The sequence below is a fragment of the Lepidochelys kempii genome, chromosome 23 (assembly GCF_965140285.1).
Source record: "Lepidochelys kempii isolate rLepKem1 chromosome 23, rLepKem1.hap1, whole genome shotgun sequence".
In the NCBI taxonomy this organism is placed as follows: Eukaryota; Metazoa; Chordata; order Testudines; family Cheloniidae; genus Lepidochelys; species Lepidochelys kempii.
The window spans coordinates 5,914,040-5,924,427 of record NC_136402.1 but is presented as its reverse complement, the minus strand read 5'-3'; the positions used below and the strand labels follow the sequence as shown (position 1 = coordinate 5,924,427).

Here is a 10,388-nt window from a genome sequence, read left to right as displayed (position 1 = left end):
GTGATAAGCTGGAACTAAGTTACCTATAAGTAGTCCAGGCTGTATGCAAGCAGTGGCAAAAGACATCACGGGGATCAGTCTGTCGTTTACATCAACGGCTGCAAGGTTTGGTTCAGCAGACTCAGTAATGGATCTGCCTTTCTGTTTGGGCGCTGTACTAATAACTAATAAATACTGGCTGGGGCTTGGGTCCTTGAGGTCTGTTTAAGTAGGAAGTAAGATTGAAGCTGAATTGGTAATAAATCTGCTTCCCTGGGGGATCCTCCGACCCAAGTTTACCGGCTGGAACCGGACCGGGCAGGGTCACAACCTCTGTGTCGGGAGTAAAGACCTAGCCGTGTGTGGAGACTCTGGCTGGGACGGTCTAGGGGCCTACAGGGGAGGGGAAAAGTTTGAAGAAGAGATGTAAGACTAGATCCAGAGAAACGTTAACGCCATCAAGAGTAAAATGCGGGCGAAGAATGGCCCAAATAGTAAAGATGGGCTTGGATTGTTTGTAAAGAAATGTGCTGTTACGCATGGAGGTTCTGGGGCCACACCGCGTCCGGCCGGCCCGTGGGATCACACGTGTGCGCTGCTTGTCTCTGAGGCTGACCTGAGAGTGGAGGGGAAAGCGTGACCCGGGGCGGCAGCTCAGCATCGGGCGCACGAGGCTTTTAATCAGCAGCTTAAGGAAGTGACAGAAAATGCTCAGAAAGGGAAGCCGCAGAATGGGGAAGTCAATGGGCGGCTGGCAAGCGCCGCAAGGAAAGGGGAAGGCGGGCGAGAGGAAGGAGCCGAGGAGACGGTGCAGACGTGGGGTTGTCAGAAACGGGCGGAGGATGGTGGAAGCGGTTGCGGTGACGCTGGGAGCACCGGGGAAGCCGGCTGAGTGCAAGGAGGACCCGGAGGATGTGATGGAGCAGGACAAGCCTCAGCCTTAATAAGGCAGCTGAGCCGTGTCGCAAGTTAAGAAAATGAACTGCGTGCTGGAAGGAAAAGGTTTGGGGGCACCCAGGGTAAGGAGGGGCATGGAAGAGATCGGCCCAGGGGCTCTAGAGAGAACTGGGGCAGGAGGCTGCCAGCCGACCGGGCGGGTTTGTGAAGGCCGGGTGCTGGCATGATGGCAGAATGCTTCTTAAACACAACATTGAAATGTGACATTGTGACAGGCCATGGCAGAAAGGCCAGGCAGGGGAGAAACCTGTCCAGGCACTAAGTCAATGGGTTCCCCAAGGGTGCCGAACAGCACCTGGTTCCACCCAGTTCTGTAGGGGGAGATGGGCCACAGACAGCAGTTTCCTCCCGGACCCTGCACAAAGCAGGTTGGACGAAGTCATGGGGGATACATGACTCCAGCAAACCCTGGGAAGGGTCAGGACTGTCACAGGACACTTGTAAAGCAACCGACTGGCCAAGGAGGAGCTGCTGGGCCAAACAAAGCAATGGGTTTCTAGGAAATCCCTGTGGGGCGGGGATGCAAATTCCCACCTCTGCCCTCGGCCTTTCAAAGTGATGCCCTGAGGAATGAGCCACTGGCTGCGAATACCTGTTCCCAGATGGAGGGACCGGCCTGCGGCACTCACAGATCCCCAGGGGTCGTGTTCGCAGCAGAAGCTGTGCTGAGCTTGGAAGCACTGAAAAGCCCCTGGGTGGGTTTGACGGGCTGCACCCCGGCCGGAGCCCTGGCTGGAGTCGGGGGAGGGATCCCTGGTAAGCCTAGTAGCAGGCGGGTGGGTTCGCTGATTGGTTTAACCCGTGTTCTCGGCAGTCCTGTCACCGTAAGCACCGAGGTGCTTCTTGGGGGGAGCTTGGTGGGGCCGGAGCTGTGGGGCTCATGGGGCTTGTAGCCTCGGAGGGGGCAGAAAAGCGGCCGGCTCGGCCAGTCTGATTTGGTGGGGATATCACAGTGCCAACAGGAAACCGGGAAGCCTGGAGCACCCGGCAGGAGGGAGAGCAAGGCGGGTCCTGCCCATGAGAGGTGGCGGCTGGCGTGCCAGGAGCCCAGGGCGGGTGCCCTGGCTGGGCCACGGAGGGACAGGACCAGTGCAGTTGCCCTAAGCGGTGACACCATCATCGCCCCTTCCTCAGCTACATGGCGCTCCGGCCATCTCCTAGCCTGGGGCGGCTACAGCCCCCCCTGCTGGGCCGTGAGGCTCACAGCGCCTGGCACTCAACTGCCCTTCTCCCGAGCGATCTCACTGGGTTGTGCAAGCGAGGCCGTGTCCTTATCTCCACTTCAGAGAGGGAAACTGAGGCACTGGGCAGGGCCGGGACTTGGCCAAGGTCACCCCATGGGCAGGCCGCGTCCACACACAAACGCTGTAGGAGTGTAACTGTACCAGGCTAGTTAACACATTACAGCCCCGGTGGGGGTACAATTATAGCCCTGCAACCGGGCTAGAACTATTCCCGGATGAGAAGGGTTGACGGGTCTGACCCTGGTACCAGGCACCTGTATCCTGGTGTCACTGCACACACACTGCTGTTGTATTGGCATAAATATATCAGCAAAACCGACCCCACCTGGACAAAAGTGTACGGGGTAGACTGGAAACTTTGGGACAGGACTGTCTCTTGCTCTGTGTCTGCAGAGCCTGGCACAAAAGGACCGTTATCTTGGTCACTGCGTGTCTATGCAGCGCCTGGCGCAACAGGGCCCTGATCTCAGTCACTGTTTGTCTGGGCAGCGCCCAGCCCGACAGGGCCCTGATCGGGGTCACTGTATGTGTGGGCAGCGCCCAGCCCGACGGGGCCCCGATCTCTGTCACTGTGTGTCTGGGCAGTGCCTGGCACGACGGGACCCTGATCTTGGTCACTGTGTATCTTGGCAGCGCCCGGCATGACGGGGCCCTGTGACTGGCGCACAAACCGCCCCCGGAGAGAGAGGGGTCAGGGAACTGCCCTGGGCCCTGGTGGCAGAGTTGCCAAGAGTCCCTTATTACAAGGGACGTCCCTTATCTTTCCATCTCCATCCAACAAGACCGGGAGCTGCTGAGTGCTGCAAAATGCAGCAAGAAAGATGCCTAGCGAAGGCAGGTGAGTCCTGCGTGTCGATGATGTTGATGATAATCTCAGGAGGCGAGGTGGCATCGGGGTGCTAAGAAAACACTCCTTGTTTGGTAAATAAAATGTAGGCTTGAGCCCTCAGCCATCCCTTCGGGCAGCTCTGCCCTGCCACACCCGCAGGGCCTTGCCCGGCCGGAGGAGGAACTTGGCAGGGAGCCGAGAGCAGCTCCCTTGAAAGGTGCCAGCGGAGGTGAGCAGGGCTGGGATTGGCAGCTCTGCAGAAGGAGATCGGAGGCAGGCCCAGAGGATGCTCTACTTGAGCTGGTGAGAGGGAAGGACTCTGGGCATTTGCAAGGTCGGAGACATCGCCTCAGGTTTGTTCAGGTCTGTGCTTTTCCCTCTGGCTTGGGGAGGCGGCAGGAAGTGACCCAGGAGGGTGACGAGCGGCGGGGGATGACACAGAGCTCTCTGGGAGCAGGGTTCAGCTGCCCGCCTTGTGGCTTGGACGGTGGCTGACGTGCTGTCCCCCCGGTGCGGCGTTCCCCAGCTCCCCAGGCTGGGTTGTGCTCTGTGCCCAGCCTTGCCCACGTTGGGATGAAGGTTCTGCCCCTGGGGTCGCGCTGCCAGGCCAGAATCGCTCCTTCCCCTCGGCGCGCAGTCTGTCAGCCCCGGTCGTGCTACGGAGCCCTGAGCCCTGCTGCACGAGCTCTGCTGGGTCTTCAGCAACTGCAGCCCCCTGCTGAAATCCCCCCCGACTCCTTCCTCCTCGGTGGCTGGGCTCCCAAACAGCATTGGCAAGACAGTTTATTAACCAGCTACTTGGCCCCACGCCCTGTCGCCTGCCTGGGTGCTTATAGACAGAAGCAGGTGCTGGTGCCCGGAGCTCATTCTGCTCCCAGCTCTGCAGGAACCCAGGTGGGCACATGCCAGCCCCTCTCTGCACCCCACGGGGCGCTGGTCTCCATGAACCAGCTCTGCCCCCCAGCACGGCTCTTCTCCCCGCAGCCCAGCTGGGGCTGTTAGGACAGCCAGAGCCACCGCCATGCCTGCTGCTCAAGGGGCTGCCATGGGGACTCGGGGAGCTCGGGGGGAAAGGGGATCTGGGCAGGGACAGGATGCTGCCCCCAGATGATAGTCCCAGCTTGGAGCCCGGGGCAGCCTGAGCGCAGGGGGATCTGCTACCCAGGGGCTCTGGGGGTGTTTGGCTCCAGCCCAGCAGTGCCCCTTTCCTAGGGGTTGCAGGCCGGCTGTGACGGGCTCGTGTCCCCACAGGGCCAAGCGAGAGGAAGATGCTGCTGCTGACGTTGGTCGTGTGGCTCTTAGCGCTCTGCGCCGTGTCACTCGGTGAGTTCGGATCCCCAGGGCTGGGGGTGCGGGGCAGGGCCTGGAATCCCTGAAGCAGCTGAGAACTGAGTGGGGAGGGCAGGGGAAATGGGGCTGGGGAGTGGGAGAGCAGGGACAGTGGGAGGAGCAGTGGCAACACCAGCTGATCCCCAGCTTCTACCAAGGCCCCGTTAGGAGGTTTCATGGTGAGAATGTCCCTGCAGCCTAGACATCGCCCCCTGGATCGGAGCAGGGCCCATCTACCCCGGTGTCCCGGCTCCAGCAGCGGCCAGTGCCAGATGCTCCAGAGGGAGCTGCCAGACACCCCCTAGTGGCCCATGATGGAATAACCCAGCCACAGGGGAATTTCCTTTCTGTTCCCCCCAAGTAGTGGCCCCAAGTCCTGGGGCGGGAACCCGTCCAGTCCCACCCACTGTGACGCTGGCTGTTCTTGTTCTCCACAGAAACCTCTGGTCCGTTGCTGGATCCTGCTCTTGGCCCAGTGACAGTCAGTGGCAGGGAGTTCCCCAGGCTGATTGTGCCCGATGAGCCTTTTCTCAGGGTCAGATGTTCTGACCTTCCAGTTTCTGGGGAGCTGGACTCCATCCTGTTCGTCCCGTCTCTGAAGGGACCAGGCCGAGGGGCAGCGGGGTCGACAGTGGGAGATCAGAAGGATCAGGGGCCTCCCAGATGGAGAGAGAGTGGAAAGGCTGCGAGCGGAGGGAACAGGTCGTAGGGATGCAAACGACCAGAGGGGTCAGAGAAGACAAACGGGTGCTGAGCCACACACCCTGGGCAGGAGCTTCCCCAGCCCCCACATGGTCTCCAGCCCAGCCCTTGCTTGGCCTCCCTCCAGCCTCGCCTGGCTCCCCGTTCACCCCTTTGCTGCCAGCAGCGGGTGCTGCTGCGGGGGCGAGCAGGCTCCCGGCCAGGCCTCTCTCCAGCCCCGTCACATTTAACACAGGGCTGCGCGTCCCCCCTGCGCCATGCACGGCCTTTGCTGGTCCCCACCCCCCACCCCATTGCCACGGCCTCAACCCCACTCAGCGCACCAGCCCTGGGCCTGATCCCGCTGCTTGGGCTGGGGCAGGTGGGGGGCACCCACATTAACCCAGCCCTTTCTCCCCTCCCCCGCATGGCACAGGCTGCCCCTCCATCGTCTCCCGCTCCCAGTGGGGGGGGGGCCGGCCCCCAAAAAACAGGGTCCCGCTGAGGACCCTAGTGCGGTATGTCGTCCTCCACCAAAGAGCAGGGAATCGCTGCTTCACACCGGCCTCCTGCAGCCGGCTGGTCAGGCGCATCCAGAATTACCACACGTTCAAGAAGGACTGGTCTGACATTGCCTACAAGTGAGTGGGAGCGGGGTGGGGTGGGGGCCTCCCCATAGTTATGGGCTGACTCAGGGCCGCTGCCTCCAAGCAGCCACATGGGGGCGGCGGAGACCACACTCAGGGGGAGAGGGGACTTGTCCACAGCAAAGATTTGGTTTCTATATTTAATATTTTGGGGCTGAAAAGGGGGATTTGGGGAGGGGTGCACGCAGAGTCTCTGCTGCGGGGGAGGGGGAGTTAGGGGGCTTAGCGCCCCTGGCAGGGGGAGGCGGGGGGGGCTGAGGGAGTCCCTGAAGAGCGGTGGATGGGACAGGGCAGTGATGGAGCTGGTGGGGGGATGGAGGGCCGCAGGGAGCCCCTGGGCTGTGCTAGGAGCTCAGCTGACAGACGCCGCGTGGCCTGCGCCCTGCTGGTCTGTGACACTGCCCTGTTCCGGCGTTGTCGACACGTTTCCCTGGGGCCGGCCTGACGCCCCGCAACGAAAACCTGGCCAGAGATTTTACTCCGTGAAATGTTTTGAGATGGTGACGTCGGGGGGATGGAAACCCAGCTGGGAATTTTCCACGGGGCGGCAGGTCCCTGCGCTGTCCTTCTGCCCCAGATCTGGGCTGGCTACAGCCCTCACTTGGCCCCCAGCTGTGTCCCCCGGGGCAGCTTCCATCAGGGATGTTACACACAGCGCCACCTAATGGCCAAAGAGCACAATACAGGTTAGCCCCCCCATTCCAGTCCCTTTCCTGATTGGGTCTTTAGCTGCATGGCAGAGGATTGAGCTTCTAGCTCCAAGGGTCCCAGGTTCAAACCCGGGCAGGGCCAGCAACGACCCTGGGGGAGCTGCCGAGAGCGATGGGGAGGGGAGGGTGCGGCCGACGTGCCCGTGCGGGTCTCACACTGCGCTCTGCCTGCAGCTTCCTGATCGGTGAGGACGGCAGAGTCTACGAGGGCAGAGGCTGGAGCACCGTGGGGGCCCATGCCAAGAACTGGAACCGGATATCACTGGGATTCAGTTTCCTGGGCAACTTCTCCAGTACGTGGGTCCCGTTTGTACAGATTTCCCTGCTAGGCCCTGCCAGGAGCTGTCCCTCGAGCTGTAACTGTCCGTAGGGTTGTGCTGGCCTATGGGGCCAACCGGATACAGATCAGGACCTTCCTTCCCTTGGTCAGGCTAAGCCAAATGGATGGGGTTCTGGGTTACTTGCCTCCAGCCCCAGACACCCCTCCCTTCTCCCAGGGAGTGGCCGCAGACTCCTTCCCTCCAGCCCCTTCTGTTGCCAGCCTCCTGCTTACATAGGCCCCTCCAGCTGAGCCTGCTTCCAGTCATTTCCCCGCTCCCTTCTCCAGGTGCTGCCTGTACAGTCAATTGGGCCTAATTTACCCTGTCAGGGCCAGCGTGGGGAGCACACCCCAACACCCCTCCCGATCGCTAGAGTCCCCTCCAGAGCTGGGAATAGAACCCGGGAGTCCTGGCTCCCAGCCCTGCCTGCTTTAACCAGTGTACCTCACCCCCCACCCAGACCTGAGAATAGAACCCAGGAGTCCCAGCTCCCTGCTCTCACCACTAGACCAACTCATTTCACCGTGGCCATGGAGCAGCTCTCACCAGGTACTGACACTGGCCCTGCTGCCCTTGGCTGGGTCCCCCCAGTGACCTAGAGGTGACAGTCCAAGCTCCAGATACACCTCTGGGGGATATCAGCTGCCATGGGTCAGCAGAGTAACACTGATTTCCACCAGCTCAGGAGATGGGCCTGACAAACTCTGTCTTGTTTCTGCCCCAGCTTCTTCCACCTCACCCACCCTCCTCCCCAGCTCGCTAACAATTCCTGCTATTAAAAGTTGGGTGGAAGATTCCCGGCTCTTCCATTTGTTACAATCAGGCAATTTTTTTCAGTTCATTACAATCAGTCAGTTAAACCCTGACAACAATCGATGGTGGAAATTCACTCAAGGTAAATTGCCTGAGAAGAATCATAGAAGTGTATGACTGGAAGGGACCTCAAGAGGTCATCTAGTCCAGTCCCCTGCACTCAAGGCAGGACTAAGTATTCTAGGCCATCCCTGACAGGTGTTTGTCCAACCTGCTCTTAAAAATCTCCAGTGACGGAGATTCCACAACCTCCCTAGGCAATTTATTCCCGTGCTTCACCACCCTGACAGTTAGGAAGTTTTTCCTAATGTCCAACCTAAACCTCCCTTGCTGCAATTGCTTCTTGTCCTGTCTTCAGAAGTTAAGGAGGACAATTTTTCTCCCTCCTCCTTGTAACAACCTTTTAGGTACTTGAAAACTGTTATCATGTCCCCTCTCAGTCTTCTCTTCTCCAGACGAAACAAACCCAATTTTTTCAATCTTCCTTCATAGGTCAAGTTTTCTAGACCTTTTATCACTTTTGTTGCTTTTCTCTGATTTTCTCCGATTTGTCCACATCTTTCTTGAAATATGGCGCCCAGAACACAATACTCTAAGTGAGGCCTAATCAGCTCTGAGTAGAGCAGAAGAATTACTTCTTGTGTCTTGCTTACAACGCTCCTGCTAATACATCCCAGAATGATGTTTGCTTTTTTTCCAACAGCGTTACACTGTTGACTCATATTTAGCTTGTGATCCACTGTGGCCCCCAGATCCCTTTCCGGAGTACTCCTTCCTAGGCAGTCATTTCCCATTGGTGTGTATCTGACTGTTCCTTCCTAAATGGAGTACTTTGCATTTGTCCTTACTAAATTTCATCCTATTTACTTCAGACCATTTCTCTAGTTTGTCCAGATCATTTTGAATTATAATCCTTTCCTCCAAAGCACTTGCAACCCCTCCCAGCTTGGTATCATCTGCAAACTTTATAAGTGTACTCTCTATGCCATTATCTAAATCACTGATGAAGATATTGAACAGAACCGGACCCAGAACCCAGTCCCTGCGGGACCCCACTCATTATGCCCTTCCAGAATGACCGTGAATCACTGATAACTATTCTCTGGGAACAGTTTTCCAACCAGTTCTACACCCACCTTACAGTAGCTCCGTCTAGGTTGCATTTCCCTGGTTTGTTTATGAGAAGGTCATGCAAGACAGTATCAAAATTAAAGTCAAGATATACCACATCTACCACTTCCCCCCATCCACAAGGCTTGTTATCCTGGCAAAGAAAGCTATCAGGTTGGTTTGACATGATTTGTTCTTGACAAATACATGCTGACTGTTACTTAATTATCTTCTAGGTGTTTGCAAATTGATTGCTTAATTATTTGCTCCATTATCTTTCTGGGAACAGAAGTTAAGCTAACTGGTCTGTAATTCTCCACGTTGTCCTTATTTCCCTTTTTGTAGCTGGGCACTATATTTGCCCTTTTGCAGTCCTCTGGAATCTCTCCCATCTTCCATGACTGTTTGAAGATAATTGCTAATGGCTCACATATCTCCTCAGTCAGCTCCTTGAGTATTCTAGGATGCATTTCATCAGGTCCTGCTGACTTGAAAACATCTAACTTGTCTAAGTAATTTTTAACTTGTTCTTTCCCTATTTTAGCCTCTGATCCCACCTCATTTTCACTGGCCTTCACTAGGTTTGACGTCCAATCACTGCTAACGTTTTTGGTGAAAACTGAAACAAAAAAAGTCATTAAGCACCTCTGCCATTTCCACATTTTCTGTTATTATCCCCCCCTCCACTCCATTGAGTAATGGCCCTACCCTGTCCTTGGTCTTCATCTTGCTTCTAATGTATTTGTAGAATATTTTCTTTTCACCCTTTATGTCTCTAGCTAGTTTACTCTCGTTTTGTGCCTTGGCCTTTCTAATTTTGTCCCTACATACTTCTATTATTTGTTTATATTCTTCCTTTGTAATTTGACCGAGTTTCCACTTTTTGTAGACTCTTTTTGAGTTTCAGATCATTGAAGATCTGGTTAAGACAGGGTGGTCTCTTACCATACATTCTATCTTTCCTACACAGTGGGATAGTTTGTTATTGTGCCCTTAATAACGTCTCTTTGAAAAACTGCCAACTCTCTTGAACTGTTTTTCCCTTTAGACTTGCTTCCCATGGGATCTTACCTACCCAACTCACTGAGTATGCTAAAGTCTGCCTTCTGGAAATCCATTATCTTTATTTTTCAGTTTTCCTTCCTACCATTCTTTAGAATCATGAACTCTGTCATCTCATGATCACTTTCACCTAAACTTGCCTTCCACTGTCGCCACCCCATTGCCATCTGGTGCACTGCCTTGTGGGAGATTTATGCAGGGCATTGTGGGACACCAGCCCCCCCAGGGAACAGAGGGAGCTTCAGGGGCAATTCCTCTGCTCCATCCCCTGATCTGCCCCTTTTGGGCTGTTTTTAGTTCCACACTCCCCTTGGCTCGCAGTTCCACACTCCCCTTGGCTCGCCGGCAGAGGCCTGGGTGTTGGACGGCCCAGTAGAGTTCCTGTGGCTGGCCTAGAGACAGGCCTGAGACCCTGCTGCAGCCAACTGTCACAGCGGCAGGTGCGCAGCCATGAAACTGGGACAACCGAGGCATGGCCGATGCCCACTCGGACCCCTGCCCGGCAGCTCTGTTCCCTGTGTGCCCGCCAGAGCCGATGCCCACTCTGACCCCTGCCCGGCAGCTCTGTTCCCTGTGTGCCCGCCAGAGCCAGACCCGCCGGCTCCGCCCACGATCATTTCTGCCTGTCAGCACCACAGGGCGAATCCAGCTCCGACTGGGCGAGGCAGAGCACAGCCTGGCGCAGGCATCCCCGCTCTGGAGCTGCA

General features: G+C 56.7%; 1 protein-coding gene across 1 annotated transcript; it reads left to right on the top strand.

Moving 5' to 3' along the window:
* Window positions 1–956: 956 nt before the first annotated feature.
* On the top strand, window positions 957–10,077 carry LOC140902381 (peptidoglycan-recognition protein SC2). Its single transcript, XM_073322399.1, has 5 exons — window positions 957–981; window positions 4,261–4,332; window positions 5,456–5,660; window positions 6,551–6,686; window positions 9,979–10,077. Exons 1-5 carry the CDS (start codon window positions 957–959, stop codon window positions 10,075–10,077), a joined length of 537 nt encoding a protein of 178 aa, XP_073178500.1.
* The last annotated feature ends 311 nt before the right edge of the window (window positions 10,078–10,388 follow it).